Below are 20793 nucleotides of genomic sequence, written 5' to 3'. Positions count from 1 at the left end.
AAGAAGACGGCAAAGCTCTCCTCAAAAAGCCCGAAGCTATTGGCTTCTGGTAAAGTTACCTCTGTTGTGGCTAAACTTCAACCCCTGTGTGATCCCGAGTTAACTTAAAAACTTGAGATTTTTAGATGTACTCAGACATTCTTTTTTTTTTTTCAATGAAATTCGCATTGACTTACATATTGCGATAAGCCTGGTCTGCTAGCTCTTGACCCAGCTTGCCGAATGTATTTCATGTCTCTTTGTGCTTTATGTTTTCACACCTTAATTTATGTATCTTATTGCTTTTTCTAGGTAAACTATATGTGAACGCAGTAGACTTACACATAACTACTGCGTATACGAACAATACATATAAATCATGTTCACAGGTAAGTTCTAAAATGTCATTTCCTTTCTTAACAGTTGGAAGCTATCAATAACTATGTCAAGAATGGATGGTGTTAAACTAAATATTTAGAGTATATTTAATATCTAGGCGTAAATAGAACATGGCCTTACATATTAGTGTATTTAGTGAAAAATGGCATACAAAGAAATTTCGAAATTTTTTTTTATTCTATTTGTTAATTTGCATCATACTGTAACGAATTCTGGGGAAATCCTGATTATCTTGCACCTTCTGCTAACGTTCGAATCGCTAAACTGTTGAATAAATCACTCCAATATTCAGTATTGCAAACTGGCCTTTATTTATACTACTTTGGGAGTAGTACTTCAGAACTTATAGCGTGTTTAAATCAAACTGATTCGTTATTACTCAGCTTGCACTGCTTTTATACTCTCGGTTTCCTCGTTCACCCATTTCACCTAAGGTCTAGTAATTTCGCGAACAGTTGTATCTCATGCTTGGTTAGTTACCAGCTATATACATGTATATCTGTAGTCCACGCCTCTCCCATAGCCATATGCGTGTGTATGTGTGAATAACTAATTCGGCTGATGACTACATATTTGTGTGTGTGAGATATCTCTTCGTCGCCTTCTACATAAGAGTGGCTGCTTTATTGTTGTTGTGCATTTTTGTAGTAGTTAGTGATGCTAATATTCGTCACAATACTATAGTCAGAGTTGCCGCTAGTAGTTACGAGTTAGTAACCCAGCGGGTTAGGGGTCAGAATATACCTGCGGGTATGCCTGTCGTAAGAGGCGACTAAAATACCAGATTCAAGGGGATGTGTAGCGCAACCTTTCAGGTTGCCAGCGCAATATATAGCTTCTCCAAACCCAATTGTCAACCTCACCTATCCCTGGCGAATCCTGTTTCACTAACAGACGAGTCTCTGGCGACCCCAAGCTCCTCCCGAGATGGTCGGGCTACTAGCACCTTAATGGAGCTGTGTTACCGGAGCGTACCGGATCTGTATCCGGCAAAGGACCATCACATCCATAACACTCCCCAAAGCCTTCGTGGGAAAACCTTATCACAACAACCGAGCATACATGTGTATACAGAAAATACATAATCATGGATTTAAAGCTAATGCACGTAATTAAATGTAAATTCCCTGAAGTTAAAAGTTAATAGTAGTAATTCTGGAACGATGTATACAACAATGACGTATGAATTATGGCTTGGTAAATTGTTTTGCTTAGTTCATATTTATTAAAGCTCCCGATAATGTTCAAACATTTTCGAGTAGCTCGGTCATTTGAGCTTACAACTGCTGAGTGCTCATTATTCGAAAATGTTTGAGCTTGAGCTGGAGTATGTCGAACGTTTTCGAGTATTTCCAGCTTCACTTTTTATAAGCTTTTATTTAGTTTCACTTGGCTGTTGTTTGTAATCAAATCCTGCAAGTTAAATTTGATACAATTCCCGGTGTCCGATTAAGCTGAAAGTTTGCACGCATGTATAACTCCAATGACAATGCAATATTACTTTGCGAGAATTCGATAAATTAATCGATAACACAGGTATCGATAAAGATTTGTGCTCACCTTGGCATAAAAGCCTAAGTCCTCAAGAACGCAGGTAACTTCGCTTTGTTGTTGTATACAACGAACGTAGAAGTTAGGCTGTTATCGCTAAATGTTGCATACTTTTCTGCGCACTTGATAGAGCAGTGTTCTGCAATGAGTAGTTGTAAACTGAACGGGACATAGGCAAAGTCACAATAAAATATTATTTTAAGTTAGTTAACACTCGAATCGAAAAACTTGTCTGTTCACAGTTGACTTCGAAGAAACCTGTAATGTTGATGCATTAAAAGAAATGGATAGGATGAGAAACGTTACAAATAACTAAGTAAAGATTACATAACTAATTTAAACAATATTTTACCCTACTAAAAATTAAAAAAAAATGATACTTAAATTAAATTTAAGAAAAAATCTTTTCTAATAACAAGCGTTTATTACTTGTTAATAAAACGAACTAAAAAGTAAAAAAGAAAATTGAAGAAAAAAAACTTGAACACACCATTAAACAAACATACATAAATATGTACAACTGAGCCCGAGTTTACAAAGCTTCTCATTCGCAACGAAGAAGAACTTTACAAAAACAAATCTACATGGCACACAAATCAATATAGAGACAAAATGTCTCATTTGTGTTGTTAGTGTAGAAATGAGAAAAACTGAATTAAGCATGAAAACAAATACCAGCAGGATGGCCTAGTGGTTAAAGGCTACTTTAGTTTCACCATGTGATTCACGGTTCGAATCCCGGTGTAACCTTTGATAACATTACAAAATTGCCTGATGATGATTACGTTGGCGGTTTTCGAAATGGGTCCATCGCAATACGCCAGTAAATGTTTCTTTCTTTTCAGTTTCTCTTAGAAAACACAATAATTGAAATTCAATTATTATAAGCCGGTGTTAAGCTCATGAATTCTTAAATATAAGTATAAACTGAATACACCATTAAACAAACGAAAAAAAAACTATTTTAAAAATAAGCTCTTAATATTGGTTAATAAAATAAACTAAAAAGTAAAAAATAAATTGACTTTAAAGAAATATAACACTTTATAAGTTCATTGTAACCTTTAACGATAATTAGACTTCTTCGTCTGCGACAAAAAAATTCCATATTGTACATAATTATATATTTTTAACATTAAAACTTTACACCTAAATTATTAAATCTTAAAGTTTATATCACAATCCTAATTGTTCTAATAAAAAGCGTGTTAAATTTTGATGGTATAATTAAGAACATTTAGGACCTCCTTTTCTTGCTAACACAATGTAACACGCTTTTATTACAACAATTTGGACTGTGATATAAACTGTAAGATTTAATAATTTAGGTGTAAAGTTTTAATGTTAAAAATATATAATTATGTACAATATGGAATTTTTTTGTCGCAGACGAAGAAGCCTAATTATCGTTAAAGGTTACAATGAACTTATAAAGTGTTATATTTCTTTACAGTCAATTTATTTTTTTACTTTTTAGTTAATTTTATTAACCAATAATAAAAGCTTATTTAAAAAAAAATTTTTTTTTTTAATTTTATTTTTTACTTTTTAGTTAATTTTATTAACCAATAATAAAAGCTTATTTTTAAAAAAGTTTTGTTTTCTTTAATCATTGCCGCTCATGGCCGCGCCGCTCTGTTCTGCGCCCGCAAGGTGTGAATTGATTGTAGTGCAGCTCAATGTGTCCTTAGCTTCATTGAGATTTCTTTTAACTTTTTCGTCAGAGTTTTTGATTTTAAAATTGTACATTTAAACAAAGTGTTAATATTGATAGAAGCCTTAACGGTAGCAAGTCGCTCAAAAATAGCTACTCATGGTGCATGGATTCATTTAAGCATACCCAGAGTGCTATTTTTACAAGTCAATCCAGGAAGATAGGGGTTTGCTTGGATTGGTTTCAGGGAGTTAGATATGCTGGGGAGAAATATTCTGGCTTAAATAGTACTCAAAAAAATATCCAAACATAATTTTCTTGCTATATTGATATACACGCGATATGAAAAGCATGCAGTTTCTATTTCGAGTGCAAAATAAGCTAGGGGTGGGTTTCCGTAATTCGATAGCCGACACTCGTCGGTTTGATACTTCAGTTCAATATCGAACGCTCGACGAGGCAGTGATGCTTGAATACTTTAGTTTTCATATTTCAAAAATGGTTCAGAAATATTTTTGAAGCTATCAAAATATTTGCTATTGTGAACAGTATATGTTTTTCAACTTTTAATTAAAAAAATAAAAACATTCTTAGATAATCTCAAAAGCATAAATGTTCAACTTATGAAAATGCAATTCGATAGCTAATTACGTATCGAACTTTGGGTATGACGCGTCGACATTTTGTGTTGTTGAAAGTGAAAACGATCATTTGATACTCGTTCTTGTTCGTTATCGAATTATGGAAATCCACCCCTGCAGTATGCCCACAGTGTCCTACAAATAGCCTGCGTCGAAAACAGAGATACAGATTTGTGCCTTTGCATATTTTTAATAAAGGTTTGAATTCAGTGAATTACCTCAAAATTAAATAAACTTTAACGCGAACTTTATGTAAGAAACCGGCGATATGTATGAGGGGAAAGGATGTTAAAGATCATGTGATATGTTAAAACATATTCGGTATGTTAGGATAGAATGTGATATGATATTTAGCCGAGCGTAGATAAGCGTAAATGGTGTTGTGAGATGATAGGGTTGTATAAAAGGATTTAATGTAAATGGAAGAGAAGTTATAAAATTATGAAATTCTATGGATAGGTTTTTATGAGCTCTGTGAAGTTGGCACCTACATGCGAGTAATTAAAAAATCCAAATGCCATACGTTTGTCCAGGAAAAATTTTCGTTTGTTGTTGTTGTAGCAATGTTTCGCCCCACCTAATAGCTGCGACCGATCACAAATTGTCATCAATATCCTCTAACGGGAGTCCAAGGAAACTTGCTGTTTCGACAGGGGTGGACCATAATAAAAGCGGTGTTAGAGGCGTTGTTTTCGTTTGTCCATCTTTTGTTAAAAAGTTATAACAAAAATATTTTTTTTCGAAAAACCCCAAAACTTTTTTCGCTTTATTGTGCTAAATCGAATGTCCGTCATTTGTCCACGTTTGTCCAGGAAAAATTTTCGTTTTTCCACCTTTGGTTAAAAAGTTATTTCAGAAAATCGTGTGTGAAGTTGGCACCTCCATTTGCGAGTAATTAAAAAAACCAAATGCCATAAGTTATAACAAAAACATTTTTTCGCTCTTTGTCCGTCGTTTGCCATACGTTTTAGCACAATAAAGCGAAAAAAAATTTTTGGGGTTATTTTTGTTATAACTTTATAACAAAAGGTGGACAAATGAAAATTTGTCCTGGGCAAACGATGAACAAACGAATGGCATTTGGTTTTTTTAATTACTCGCGCATATAGGTGCCAACTTCACAGAGCTGTTTTTATGTTACAATGTGATAATAGAGAAAATTAATGATATAATGGCTGACTTCGTAAGTGCATATTGCAAAGCATCATTGTAAAGCATATTGTACGTTTTCAACACTGCTTTATTTGTTGGCAATGTAGCGTGATCATAAGCGTATTATAACTCTTTGCGCATATACATCGCATTTGCGCATATGCATTTACGAAGCCATCCAATATCGGGTGGAGTGAATATGACGCGACGTGATAAGATAGACTTGTATATGATGTGAAATTATAGGTTGTGATATTATCTGTGAAATGATAGGATAGGATCATCTATGCAATGGGATTATAGTATAATATGACATGATAGAGTTAGTATAAGATACACATATCTTAATCCATGTATAGGCTAAAATGTGATGGGACAAAGAATATGATGCGATGGAAGATATTATGATATATCATGTGCTGTGCAGTGATGTTACGCTGTGGCTTTGTGTTTTTTCTTCTGAAAAAATGTCGCCCTGTTGTTTTTCTCAGCCCTCTTGTAAGCTTGTCGTTTTACAAAATATTTCGTACTGAATAAGAAAAAGGGTAGCATCATTCAGCTATTTTGCAGAGCGCCAAGTGACGTGGTTCAAAAGTTAGAATCTAAGAGGGCAACACTCACATTTTGTCCAGAAAAGAAAATGCCATTAGTTATAATGTGTTAAAGTAAGGCAGGATAAAAAATTATGAGAAGTTTCAAGACATTTTAGATAGAATCAGGCAATCCACAAGCTATCGTATGCAATGTATGTGTTATGATTTTAAACTTTTCATGTGTGCTTTGTTGTTGTATCTCATATAAAATTTTTGGTAAAAACATTCAATTCAGCTGCCTATGTACATATATCAGATGTGCTAAATTATGTGTTGTCAAATGATTTCTTTATTTTTAAAAATGTCGAAAGAATTTTGGTAAAAAATGGTAAACAACAAGTAATCAATGAAAAGTAGTGACGAAAAGATCAGAATTACATAAGATGAGATTTTTAAATGCTTTTTGCTGTGAGTACTTGTTGTTGTTGTAGCGATAAGGACACTCCCCGAAGGCCTTGGGTAGTTTTATCGATGCTGATGGTCCTTTGCCGGATGCAGATCCGGTACGTTCCGGTGCCAAATCCGACGGGAACGATTTGTTATGACCACATCCGATCTTCTTGGTCATCCCCCCCTCCCACCGCCTAGATCCATGAGGAGTTCGGGGTCGCCAGAGCCTTGGGTGTTAATGAAACAGGCTTCGCCACGGATAGGTGAGGTTGACAATTGGGTTTGGAAAAGCTATATATTGCGCAGGCAACCTGAAAGCGTTGCGCTACACAATCCCTTGAATGTGGTATTTTAGACGCCTCTTACGACAGGCATACCTACCGCGGGTATATTCTGGCCCCCTAACCCGATGGGGGAGCTGATGGTTCTTCTTATGGATGTATTTGAATACGACATATAACTCATTGTAGTGTTCACAAGGGCCGCATTTAAAAAAAAAATACTCCATAAGACAATAAGATACCTTGTGAATTGCCTAAAAAAGTTAAATAATATATAGCCTCGAATGTGGTATAAAATGATATGATGATACTATGGGGTGTGATAGGACATTTGATGATATGATGCTGGTAAATTTATAAACACCAAACAATGCGTTGCTATCACGCAAAATTAGTATTTTTTCGAGATGCAGTGAATTTCAGCTTAGGTCCATTAAGAACTATATACATATGTTAATTTATTTCCACTATTAAAATTTTTTATATTCCATATCCAATAGGTATCAGTTCCGTCTACTGGCCAAAAAGCCCTCGATCTTATGTGCGGCAGTTACATGGCATCACGCTGTAGTCCTACAAAATGGTTTGAATTTATGGGTGATAAAAATAATCCATATTTGCCATTTCAAATAACTTATGTACAACATGAAAATAAATCAAGTATAATTGATGGACACAAGCCGCTGGATCCAAAAACAACACCCTGTAATGAAAGATTAAATGTAAGTTACAATATTTGTCAATACATACCTACTTTTATATTGACGTGTAAGTTGAAGACTGCTGTGTATCAGCTGCTGATTCGAAAACCGCACTTTCTTAGCAAATTATTGAAACATCGAATCGACGGTCAATATATGGTGATCTTCCTCCACTTAGCTGACGATAAATTCAGAACGCACATAAAACTCATACATATATAAAATATTATTTATAGGATAAAACCTCAGCTTGCGGTTGTAGCGATTGTGAAGCATCATGTCCTGTACCCGTACCAGAACCACCACGTCCTGATCCATTTAAAATTGCTGGTTTTGATGCATTTACGGTTATAATGACTGCAGTCTTCGTTGTAGGCTCATTAGCTTTTCTCATGGGCGTTTGTCTATTTCCCTCGAAGAGAAGTGAACGTAAGTTGACTGTTAAACCAATAATATCTTGCATACACGTACTCCATCCTAACGGATATCATTGAGCATGCTTTTTTCATTTAAATTTTCAACTCAAGGCGAATTTATCGGGGATATAAGGTATGGCGGCCACCGTGGTGTGATGGTAGCGTGCTCCGCCTATCACACCGTATGCCCTGGGTTCAACTCCCGGGCAAAGCAACATCAAAATTTTAGAAATAAGATTTTTCAATTAGAAGAAAATTTTTCTAAGCGGGGTCGCCCCTCGGCAGTGTTTGGCAAGCGCTCCGGGTGTATTTCTGCCATGAAAAGCTCTCAGTGAAAACTCATCTGCCTTGCAGATGCCGTTCGGAGTCGGCATAAAACATGTAGGTCCCGTCCGGCCAATTTGTAGGGAAAAATCAAGAGGAGCACGACGCAAATTGGAAGAGAAGCTCGGCCTTAGATCTCTTCGGAGGTTATCGCGCCTTACATTTATTTTTTTTTATTTTTAAGGTATCGAATATTATAGTTTTGTTGTCGAGGCTGCATGCACAAGAGGGACTGTTTCTTGTTTTTTTTTTTTTTTTTTGATAAAGAAGGAAAACTCTCAACTTAACTAATATAATGAAATAAATGAAATGTGTTTTTGTTTGTAGTGTGTACTCCATATCTTTAGAAAGGTGAATAGATTTGTGTTAGATTCTGTAAGTTTGTAAAGTTATAAATAGCTATTAGAATTTCAATGTTGTCAAATAAAGCTAGCTAATTATTAGTTAGTTTGGGCATTCCAGGCGGCCACCGTGGTGTGATGGTAGCGTGCTCCGCCTACCACACCGGATGCCTTGGGTTCAAACCCCGGGCAAAGCAACATCAAAAATTTTAGAAATAAGGGTTTTCAATTAGAAGAAAATTTTTCTAAGCGGGGTCGCCCCTCGGCAGTGTTTGGCAAGCGCTCCGGGTGTATTTCTGCCATGAAAAGCTCTCAGTGAAAACTAATCTGCCTTGCAGATGCCGTTCGGAGTCGGCATAAAATCATGTAGGTCCCGTCCGCCCAATTTGTAGGGAAAATCAAGAGGAGCACGACGCAAATTGGAAGAGAAGCTCGGCCTTAGATCTCTTCGGAGGTTATCGCGCCTTACATTGGGCATTCCATATGAAATTGACCGAATGTTTTAGATAATTTTTCATTACAGTTATTCTTTCATAATACATTACCGTAGCAGATATCGAACAAATTTAGTGTAAATTCCATATTTTCCAAGTAAAATTTTCTAGAAATTGATGTAACTAATAAAAATATCGAAAATTAGCCACAATTCCACTCAAGATTTGTAAATTTTACAAAATTCCCAATGAGATAATACAAAAGGATTACAACAGAAAATCAAAGAATACGATATTAAACATGATATAGAACAGACAATTGGAGATAGCTCTAGTTCTCCTTCCTAAAGACGTACAGAAACACAAACATACGAATATAATATTGAGAAGTGTGGTTGTTTCAAACGCATGTAAGACTCCGATAAAGAAGGTAAAATATTCAAGTCATTAAAAGCGAAACTGAAAACAAATAACGTAGCAACAACGAAAGCGAACAAAGAGAATACTATGGTACTCATAACTCAAAATTAAACACATAAAAAGGACAAAGAGAGTAATAATGAATTCAAGATGCATAGTAATAGGAAAGGCCTCAAAGAGAGAGTATCAAGTAACTCGAAGGACCAAATGTTACGGCGGCAAGACCACAGATAGGGCACGCTCGTAATAATGGTGGGGAGAGAAGAAAAGAAAATACACAAACGAATTCGTTATAAAAAGCACACAATAATATTTATTAAAACGAAAGTGAATGCAAATTCAGAGTTGATCAAGTTCACAACAATTAAGGATTTGAATTTACGCAAGGGTATGGAATGAATTTTATAATTTTGAGTATTATGGAAAGTGACTTACCTTCGGTGACTTTGCTACTGGCGGTTTCTTAGACGTTCGCAAAAGAAGTGACCGAGGTAAAAAAGACTTTAGTTCGCGGTCACCGCCGAATCCTAGGCTTAACTATTATCCGGCGGGGTAAACGGTTATCGGTATAAACCGATATGAATAAATGAAAATGTGAGGTGAAAAGATAACGAAAAGGAAAAGTACAGCGATACGAGGGTGCACCGCCATATTTAGGCTTGTGGCCTAAACAAATGGAATAAAAAGGCCACAGCACTGAAAAACCCCGAAAGTACCTAACTCTATTTTAGTAACCTTGTTAGTTTCGAATCATATATATTATTTCTAATTGCTGTTTTTACGTACGGGTCCCTTATTCGCTCGTATTTGGAATCCAAATCTATAACTAAAGTTTTAGTTGTAAAGATGGAGATTCGGGCTATCAGCGAGCTTTGGGCAATTTTGGTCTTAGAGCTTTTGTTTAGCTATATTTTATTAAAATATTTGTTAAAAATAAACAATTGTGAGCACACAAAAAAAACTATTTGTACTATGGCACTATTGTGAATATTCATTACAGGCAGTTGCTATTATGCGCTAGATGGCAGCGCAAGCTGTAAGTTTTAATTGATTTATAGAACAGCTTATTTCTGTTGATATTTGATAAGAGATTTTTATATTGGTTGCGCAAGATGCGCACGGGTCCGGCTCGTCAGTATATAATGTTATTTTTTTTTGTAAAAATTTGGTGAAACTTTTAATCGAAATTCCACCAAACAACGAAATAGTTTACGTTAATCATCGGCCAGTTTGAGATGGAACTTTGCATACAATGTGCTGTTTACGATGATATTAATGGAACATGTATTATATTTTCTATAGAGCTTTAGAACCCATTGAATCGAGTATGTTGTATGCCTCTGGATTTTTCTAAGTGAAAAAAATTAGTATTTTTTTTTTGTAGAATTTTCTTGGTACTAATTATTTTAGATTTATATATGGCAATTTGAGTTGCGAAAACTTGACAAGAATATCATCTAACTATAAGCGCAGGATACGTGCAGTTTTGACTGCGTCGAATTAAGAGTGGACGTTTGTTTAAGAGACTCAGTAAATTATAGCAAGAACTGTGCTTGCAGACCAAATGGCCCCAAATTACACTGAAAGAAAAAAAACTGGTAAAATTAACTGAATTACGGGTCAATTCAGCCAATATTTTTGTCAGCTTTTGTCCATCGCAAATAGCTGCTGTGGCGGCCGCCGTGGTGATGGTAGCGTGCTCCGTCTACCACACCGAAGATCCTGGGTTGACGCCCCGTGCAAAGCAACGCCACAATTTTAGCAACAAGTTTTTTCAATTAAAATAATGTTTTTCTAAGCGGGGTTGGCCTTCGGAAGTGATTTGGCAAACACTCCGAGTGTATTTCTGCCTTGAAAACTGTAGAGTGTATTTCTGCCTTGAAAAGCTTTTCAGTGAAAACTCATCTGCCTTGCAGATAAATAAAAAAACGTTTCTCTAAATGTTTTGATGTTGCTTTAACCAGGCCTTGAAACCAGGATTTTTGGTGCGGTAGGCGTGGCACGCTACCATCACACCACGGGGCCGCCTAGCTCTGCTATGTTAATTAACAATTACGAGCCTGACCCGTGCGCATCTTGCGCAACCAATATAAAAGTCTGTTATCAGATATCAACAGAAATCAGCTCTTCTATTAACTTACAGCTTGCGCTGCAATCTAGGCGTATAATAGCAACTGCCGCCTATCAATTAAAACTTACAGCTTGCGCTGCCATCTAGCGTACAATAGCAACTGCTGGTAATGCAGTGCAAATATTCACAATAGTGCCATAGTACAAATATACTTCTTTGTGTGCGCACAATCGTTTATTTTTTACAAATTATTTTAATAAAATACAGCTAAACAAAAGCACTTCGACCGAAATTACCCAAAGCTCGCTAATGGCCCGAATCCCCATATTTACAACTAAAACTTTATTTATAGATTTGGATTCCAAATAAGAGCGAAAAAGGGACCCGTACATAAAAGCAGCAATTAGAAATAATATACATATATGATTAATGTCAGCAATGAAAACTGTTAAAATATAACGGTGGCTGTTGATATGACGGAGATTTCTGTTGCACGATAAGCATAAGAACAAAGTAGTGAGCGCCGTGAGCGTAAGTTATTAAAATTAGCTGATGGCGTAATTTTGAAAGTTGTTTGCCGTTAAAAAGACCAATAAAATCAGTTCTTTTAACAGAAAATCAGTTAGATTGATGGAGAATCTGTCATTTTAGAATTGTTAACTTGAGACCGATAGATTTTTCTTCTGCTGAAATAATTTAACAAATTTGTTTTCTTGACAAAAAACTCTGTTAATTTATAACAATAAATCTGATTTGTTGATTTTACTACCTTCTTTTCTTTCAGTGCATGCACACTAGGGCGGGTCAAATTGTATGGGGAAAAATGGAGGGAAAACTTCAGGTGCACATTCAGTTTCTGAATCTATGGGTCATACTGAGTAATATTGTCCATGGGACCATAGGTCTGAAATGAATTTCGAGCCTCCCTAATTTTGTTAGAAAATTTTATATCCCAATCCGAATCCGAATTTGACATTTATTTTCATGTATTTTATTTGTGAGAGCCGATATTCGGATTGGGATATAAAATTGTCTAACAAAATTAGGGACGCTTGAAACTCATTTCAGACCTATGGTCCCATGGACAATATTACTCGAGTATGGCCCATAGATTCAGAAACTGGATGTGCCTTTTCAGCAATAAATTTGACCCACCCTAATGTACACTATAAAGTGCTGGAAACGAAAATTATTCTATGTGTATAACGAAAAATTGTCGTGTATAAAGAAATTAGGTCTAATGCAATTTACCGCTTCAAATTTTCGTGGGTTTTTAATAAAAGACCCCTTCTTTCTTTAGGATTCTGAGTTTTGAAATAAGCAGAAATATAAATGATTATATTTTTTTTGTTTTACTTACTGTTTAGGCGCTTTTATAAGATTATTAATAGCCCTTTAACTCCCGCAAACTGCTTTAAAAAAACATCTTACCATTAAAACAAATTCATCATAAAATGCTAAGCTTTAAATAAAAAAAAAAAAAACTATTTGTTAAACCGCAAATTGTTTAATGCTTTGAGTTTTCCATTTTTTCTTTCTTACTAATCTTGTTTTGTTCTTTTTTTTGTAAAACTTTTGTGCATTTGGTTGTTTGTTTTATTAGTAGGTGATGGTTTCAATAGTGGTGGCCTATGTAATGCCACAGTTAACAACCGATTTAATGGAGAAGTGAGTAACGAGTTTTCACCTGAGGAGGATTCCCCACTTCAATCAAAAATGGCCAGTATGTTGAATTTTGAAATTTTGTTTGTATGCGTATATGAATTGTAGTAATGTTGTAGAAATTGTGTGGAATCATATTTGAAATTTTAAAGGGCCAATTAATGGTGACTTATCCATAACCAGATAAAACAGCTGATGGAACCAACCTTATGGAAATCAATGTAATCGATTAATGGTGCCATACCATAACGCTAACGCCATAACCATACCATAGCCAACCAATTGGTTTTCCGTTTTTCGCCATATCCATAACCTAAAAATATTTGAGTTGCGAGAGTGTAATAACGTTTTGTATATTTTATTTATTGTTTTGGATACGTTTTGACTAAGAGACTTATTCTTTGTGGTATATGTTTGTAATTTTTTGCGTTTTCTTAATTTTTATGAAATTTTCACGATTTTTAGGTTAAGGCACCAATAACTGACGACAAATTGATATGGATAAGTAAAAATGTGGGTATGACTATGGCGTTAGGGTTAAGGAAGTTTAATTGGCCCTTAATTTGCGATTCGCTTATACTTCTTGTGTGTAAATATCTGCTCTCAAACTTTAGTTAACTATTTCTTCGCCGCCAACGCGTCCCTTTATGCGTGCGCGGTCTTTTGTGCGTTTGTTTCATTGGCTTTTATTACTTTTCTTTTGCGCTATCAATTGTATGGTACAAATCTATTTTAATTTAGTAATGCTCATAATTAAAAAAAATCATTAACCACTCATCGTTATGAAAAGCTTTTGAACATTTTTTTATAGAAATTTCTTATTCGCACTTTTTAAAATTACTAAATATGCAATATACTGTTTTTACTAACTTTAATTGATAAGCTATTGAAAAAAAAAATTAAAAAATTGTTTAGTGTTATATTTTTAGATCCTTACCTGACATTTTTTAGTTTTCCATGCTTTTGGGTGAGTAAAAATGGTTTTTGTTATTGCTTTGTGTATCAATAGGTACGGCTCTGGGAATGTAGAACTGACTTAAACGTGAAATAAGTTTGATTACAACCGCACATCTTTCTCGTTCAATAGCTTACATTTTTCGACTATCAATTAGCTATCGGCAGGCTATTCAGCTTTTTAGAAACTTTAAAAAACTTGCTTCAAAAAATATTTTCATACATTAAAAGCAATAAACGGCAAAAAATCTAATTAACTGCAACATTTAAGGCTATTAAATTTTATAACAAAAAAAAATAATGATAAAATTTAAAAAATAATATAAAGACTAAAAAATAATAAATAAAAAAAAAGTAAATGGAAAAATATAAAATGGATTAAAAAAAAACAATTGAAGAAGAATCATTAAAAAAAGAAAAATGATAAAAACAGGGGAAAATAAAAACGATTAAAGAAAACTACAATAAAAAACTTGCTTCAAAAAATATTTTCATACATTAAAAGCAATAAACGGCAAAAAAATTTGAATAATTAAAAAATTAATTCAGAAGAAGAAAAATAAATTTAAATAATTAAAAAGCAAATAAATATAAAAACGCATTAAAAAGGTAAACAAAATAAAAATTATTAAAAAAGATAAAAAAAATTATAAAAAGTAAATAAAGAAAAAAATATAAAATTAATTAACGAATAAAAGAAAAAAATTATAAAAGTAAAAAATTAAGTAAGTTTGAATCAATAACTACACCGCACATCTTTCTCATTCAATAGCTTACATTTTTCGACTATCAATTAGCTATCGACAGGCTATTCAGCTTTTTGGAAGCTTCAAAAAATATTTTTATACATTAAAAGCAATAAACGGCAAAAGAATCTGATTAATTGCAACATTTAAGGCTATTAAATTTTATAAAAAAAAAATAAAAATTTAAAAAAATTAATAAAATATAAAAAATAATAAAAAGGCTAAAAAACAATAAATTGAATGTCAAACCAAGGAAAAATATAGAATGGATTGAAAAAACAATTGAGAAAAAATCATTAAAAAAAAAGAAAATTATAAAAAAGGAGAAAATTAAAACGATTAAAGAAAACTACAATAAAAAAATTGCTTCAAAAAATATGTTCATACATTAAAAGCAATAAACGGCAAAAAAATTTAAATAATTAAAAAGCAAATAAATTTAAAAAACATTAAAAAGGTAAACAAAATAAAAATTATTAAAAAAGACAAAAAAAAATTAGAAAAAAAATATAAACGTAAATAACGAATAAAAGAAAAGAAATTATAAAACTAAAAAATGAAATAAGTTTGAATCAACAACTACACCGCACATCTTTCTCGTTCAATAGCTTACATTTTTCGTCTACCAATTAGCTATCGACAGGCTATTCAGCTTTTTAGAAACTTTAAAAAACTGCTTCAAAAAATATTTTCATACATTAAAAGCAATAAGCGGCAAAAAATCTAATTAACTGCAACATTTAAGGCTATTAAATTTTATAGAAAAAAATAATAATAATAAAATTTAAAAAATAATAAAAAAAAAACAAAAAAAATAATAAAAATGGAAAAATATAAAATGGATTAAAAAAACAGTTGAAGCAAAATCATAAAAAAAAATAAAAATGATAAAGGAAAAAAGAAAATGATTAAAGAAAACTACAATAAAAAACTTGCTTCAAAAAATATTTTCATACATTAAAAGCAATAAACGACAAAAAAAATCCTAATTATATACAACATTTAAGGCTATTAAATTAAAAAAAAAAATATTAAAAAATAATAAAAAGACTAAAAAATAATAAACAAAAAATTCAAAACAAAGAAAAATATAAAATGGATTAAAAAAAACAATTGACGAAAAATCATTAAAAAAAAGAAAAATGATAAAAATGCGGAAAAATAAAAACGATTAAAGAAAACTACAATAAAAAAACTTGCTTAAAAAAATATTTCCATACATTAAAAGCAATAAACGGAAAAAAAATCTAATTAATTGCAACATTTAAGGCTATTAAATTTTATAAAAAAAAAATAAAAATAAAAAAAAATAATAATAAAATATAAAAAATAATAAAAATACTAAAAAACAATAAAAAAAGGGAAAACAAGGAAAAATATAAAATGGATTAAATAAAACAAATGACGAAAAATCATTAAAAAAGGAAAATGATAAAAAAGGGAAAAATAAGAACGATTCAAGAAAACTACAATAAAAAACTTGCTTCAAAAAATATTTGTATGTATAATTGTGTAAATATGTATGAACATTAAAAGCAATAAACGGCAAAAAAAATAAAATAATTAAAAAATAAATTCAGAAGAAAAAAATAAATTAAAATAATTAAAAGGCAAATAAATATATAAAAAAAAATAAAAAAAAAATATAAAAGTAAACAACGAATAAAAGAAAATAAATTATAAAAATAAAAACATAAAAAAATGAATAAAAAAATACAAAAAAAAAAATGAAATAATTAAAAAAATAAAAATAGTTAAAAAAAGAAAAATAATAAAGAAAAGTAATACTAAATTTAAAAAATTGAAAAAATCAAAAATTAGTATTATATAAATCAAAAATTATTAAATAAAATTAGAAAGAAAAAAGGATATTCAACTTTGAGAAATTTAACGGCCGTCGTGGTGTGGTGGTTGCGTGCTCCTGGGCATAGTAACGTCAAAAATTTAGAAAATTTTCTTTTAAATTGGAATAAAGTTTTCCTAATCGGGGTCGGCCCTAGGCAGTGTTTGGCAAACACACCGATTTTATTTCTGGCATGAAATGTTTTTCGGTGCAAACTCATCTGCCTTGCAGATACCCTCGGAGTCGGCATAAATCATGTAGGTAGGTCCCATCCCGCCATTTTTTAGGAAAAATTAATAGGAGCACGACGCAAATCGGAAGCGAAGCTCAGTCTACATTTTTTTTGGGGGTATGTCGCGCCTTGCATTTATTATTATTACAATTAACACATCTAAAATAATGGCAAATGTAAAATAGTAAGGTTTCTTCTTGGAAAAGTTCATAGTAAAGAACTAAATATTTTATAAAATCTCAAATGTTTTTGTTTTTTTTTTTTAATTTCTTTATCGTTCTTTAACATTTTTCTCTAGTTTTCTCTTTAAACTAACTTTTTAATTAAGAACGTGTTTTTAAATTAACTATTTATGTTTTACATTTATAAGCATTTTTAAATATATATAAAGAATTTGCATTTATAACACATACATATGTACCTTTTATAGATGATGAAAGCGAAGTTGATGGTGCCCAGCCAACACTTAATGAATGCGAAACTGGTTATTTTGAAAATCTGGGCGCTAAAACTGAAAAGTGTTTTGAAGCATTCTTCACAACATGGGGCACATTTTTTGCTCGTCGTCCTAAAATGACACTAATTGGTGGTATTTTGTTCGTCATGATTATGGGATTTGGCATCAACAATTTACATATAACTACGGACCCTGTACAATTGTGGGCATCGCCACAATCTGAATCGCGCATTGAACGTGAATTTTTTGATTCACATTTTCAGCCGTTCTATCGCATCGAACAGGTGAGTGAGTGTAGTGCTTAGAAAAATCTGATAACAACCTTAATTTCTCCGCTTTTGGCAATGTTTGGGAATTTTTCACACTGTTACGGTAGTATACACTTGCGTTCTAAAAAAAACATAGAAGATTTTAATATCATAAGCAGAAGTCAGATTTTGAGATTAAAAATAGGACTTGCTTTTTTGGAACTCATCTCAACTGGTTGTATTGAGTCTTCAAGCATAATTCCTTAGGCGAGGTCTATAGTAGAGCTTACGATTTCTTCTCGAACGCAAGTGAGATTTTCGAGACCCGAGAAATCGAGAACTCGACTTCTCGCGAGATTCTCGTGTCTCGAAGTACTTGAAAATCTCGCAAGCTTCTCGACATTCTTACTTAATAGCTGTATGGACAGTATTTATACACTTGGTTTTTTTACTTGTGACTTTTTTGTTGATTATATTGCTTCAATGACATTTAACTCAAAACATATTTATTATACATATAATTTTGTCCGCAATATTTTATTTTTCAACGAGACATCAACAACACGGATTCTCGCGAGATTCTCGAATCTCGAATTGCTCGTAAGGCTCGCGAGATTTTCGAATCTCGAATTACTCGTAAGCCTCGCGAGAGTCTCGAATCTCGAATTACTCGTAATACTCGCGATCTTCTCAACTTTCAATTCAGCGCTGCATTAGCAATATTCTATACATTTCGGGGTTTTTTACTTGTGGTTTTGCGGACATTTTGGCTTGTGCTCCAGAAGAAATCGTAAGCTCTATATAAAACAGGCGATGAATCGATTAAGTTAAATGTCGAGAAACTCGCGAGCCTTACGAGTAATTCGAGATTCGAGAATCTCGCGAGCCGTATGAATAACTCGAGATTCTAGAATCTCGCGAGCCTTACGAGTAATTTGAGATTCGAGAATCTCGGGAGAAGGCGAGACTCGCAAGAAATCTCTTCTCGAACATGTTCGAGAAATCGTAAGCTCAAGTCTATAGACAAAGTTAAAAAAAAAAAAAATCAACAAAATACTATTTCCCCTAATTAACATTGTATTTGTGTAAATGTTAAAAAACCGAAGCTAAACTGCATTGAAAGCTATGCATTTTTACATTTTTTATTATGACATTCAGTTATTGAATTTGCTATATTACTCTGGATTTTTTTTTTTTGCTATTGCTTCGGCTCTGAACATGAACAGAGCATAGAGCAGAGCCGTAGCATAAAAAAGTGAAAGCTTTCGTGTTCTTCTGTTCTTCGTGTTTTAGAGCGGAGTAAACAGTAGAATGAAAACTTCAAACGAAATGCTATTTGTCGTGGAGCGAGCAAAAAAGAAAAATGTATTACTATTTGCTTCGTTAGGTATTGTTATGCAGAACTTTTTCCTCTCCACAACAAAAAACATTTCGTTTGGAGTTCTTATTTTGCCATTTGCCCCGACGTAAGAAACGCTATCACTTTTTTATGCTAGGGTTCTGCTCAATGCTCTGTTCATGTTCATAGCCTAAGCAGTAGCATTAGCGGGCCACGCATCCCGAATCTAAGCTAAGTATATTTATTTTACACTCATCAGTAAATATGAGTAATTGGCTGCCTGAGAAAGTGCATGTCTCTGGACCAGGAAGCAACAATCCTTGTTTATGCCTTGTAGCTCTGCTTGAAAGATACTACTTGAGTTTGGAAGACTGATTGAGAGTGCGACTTCTAGCTGTTCGGAGAGGAACCCTGCACCAAGATCGCAAACCATTTTGGACCCTAGGTGAATAGTGACACCCTCCTTACATACCATGTCAGCTGACTTATTCGTTCTATAGGGTATCTTCACATTTAAAGTTCTCGTCCAATATAGGCGAAAGATTTACATCGGGTAGGCTGCATATGATACCGCTGTGGCCATACTGCTTCTCGTTTCAACATCTAGACTCCTCAAGTCTGATGCCAGAAGTAATAGCTGTGAGGTTTTTGTTGAGGTCCAATGGCAGCTGGTTAAAGATAACATTTAACGTGTTCGTTGGACACGACCTGAGTGCTCCTGCTACCCCTGCACATACGACCCATTGTAATTTGTTTATTTTTTTAATGTTGCATTGCTTGTTCAGGATTGTCTACCACACTTTCGCTTCGGATCTGTGTCGTGTAGTGAAGAAAGGCGAAATTGAGGTATTTTTGTTGTGTTGCTGAAGAGTATCAGCTCTGTCTTGGTTGGATGCCGCCCAGGTATGTAGACTGCTAAGTGCGAAAACACGTACTCATTACATCCATAATTTATTATTTTTATAGGCAGTTCCATACTTGAGTGAAAATGGTTTTCAATCCGCCATTGTATGAGAGGCCTCAGGTTAGAAAATACAATTTTCAATTCTCAAGAATCTTTCGGATTGCATGGACCAGACACCCGAGTTTTTCTTCTACTTAACTCTATTATGATTTGAAGTGATATCTTCTTCAATAGTTTTGTCCCACCCGAAAACCAAGCCAGGTTTCTTACAACCTTAATAACTCATTTCGTCAATTTTTGAGATAATGCTAGTTTTCGGTGTTAGCATTACTTTGCTTAAACTTGGCACGTTATTATTTTCTAATATTGCCCGATAAAACCGTATATAAAAAGTTTTGATACAAACTCTCTATTTATGCAGGTTATAATCCATGCAGTCGATCTCCCTGACATCGTGCATAACACCTCCAATGGTCCGATAACTTTTGGTCCAGTTTTTGGCAAAGAATTTCTCACACAAGTGCTTGAATTACAAGAAGAAATAATGAATTTGGGAAGAAACACCAATGGCACAGTATTAGAGGATATTTGCTTCGCGCCCTTGTCAAGCGATGCTAAGAAAGATGTTTCCAGTTGTGTTATACAATCGATTTGGGGCTATTTTGGTAACGATTTAGAGCGTTTAAATGAAACTGAGGAAGATGGAAATTATAAGGTAAGCTCGATTTTAATGAATATAATTAAGTAATACTATGCACAAACACACACTAAATTGGCAATTTATACCATTTGGGCAATTTATTACGCAATTTATCATATAATAAATTGTAATAATAAGTTGCCAATTTAAAAAAAATTGCGTAATAAATTGTTTTAAACTGCAAATGCAACCTTGTAAAGTGTGTTTATTGAGTAGATTTAAACGTCAGTTACGCATGGCTCAACTATATGGTTGGCTCATCTCATCAGCTGATTTTATTTTTTTCATTTCACTGGAGTAAGGATTGTCAAAAGAAGATGGCAAACTCAAAATGAAACCACAACATTGAACATGTTTTCTG

The 20793-nt window shown here is 33.3% G+C and overlaps 1 protein-coding gene across 5 annotated transcripts in view; it reads left to right on the top strand.

Annotated features, from left to right (window-relative positions):
- Npc1a (Niemann-Pick type C-1a) overlaps positions 1-20793 on the top strand; it is a 95860-nt gene that overhangs the window by 44122 nt on the left and 30945 nt on the right. For 3 of the 5 annotated variants that reach the window (XM_067764759.1, XM_067764758.1, XM_067764757.1), the window contains 6 exons: positions 292-368; positions 7141-7362; positions 7578-7770; positions 12951-13070; positions 17215-17525; positions 20154-20447. In XM_067764759.1, coding sequence (XP_067620860.1) covers positions 292-368; positions 7141-7362; positions 7578-7770; positions 12951-13070; positions 17215-17525; positions 20154-20447 — 1217 coding nt within the window. The remainder of the gene's footprint in view (positions 1-291; positions 369-7140; positions 7363-7577; positions 7771-12950; positions 13071-17214; positions 17526-20153; positions 20448-20793) is intronic. The other 2 variants (XM_067764760.1, XM_067764761.1) reach the window with 2 other exon arrangements.

The sequence above is a fragment of the Eurosta solidaginis genome, chromosome 2 (assembly GCF_040869045.1).
Source record: "Eurosta solidaginis isolate ZX-2024a chromosome 2, ASM4086904v1, whole genome shotgun sequence".
NCBI lineage: Eukaryota > Metazoa > Arthropoda > Insecta > Diptera > Tephritidae > Eurosta > Eurosta solidaginis.
Note: the sequence above shows the minus strand (reverse complement) of the source record. Positions and strands in the feature narration are given on the sequence as shown.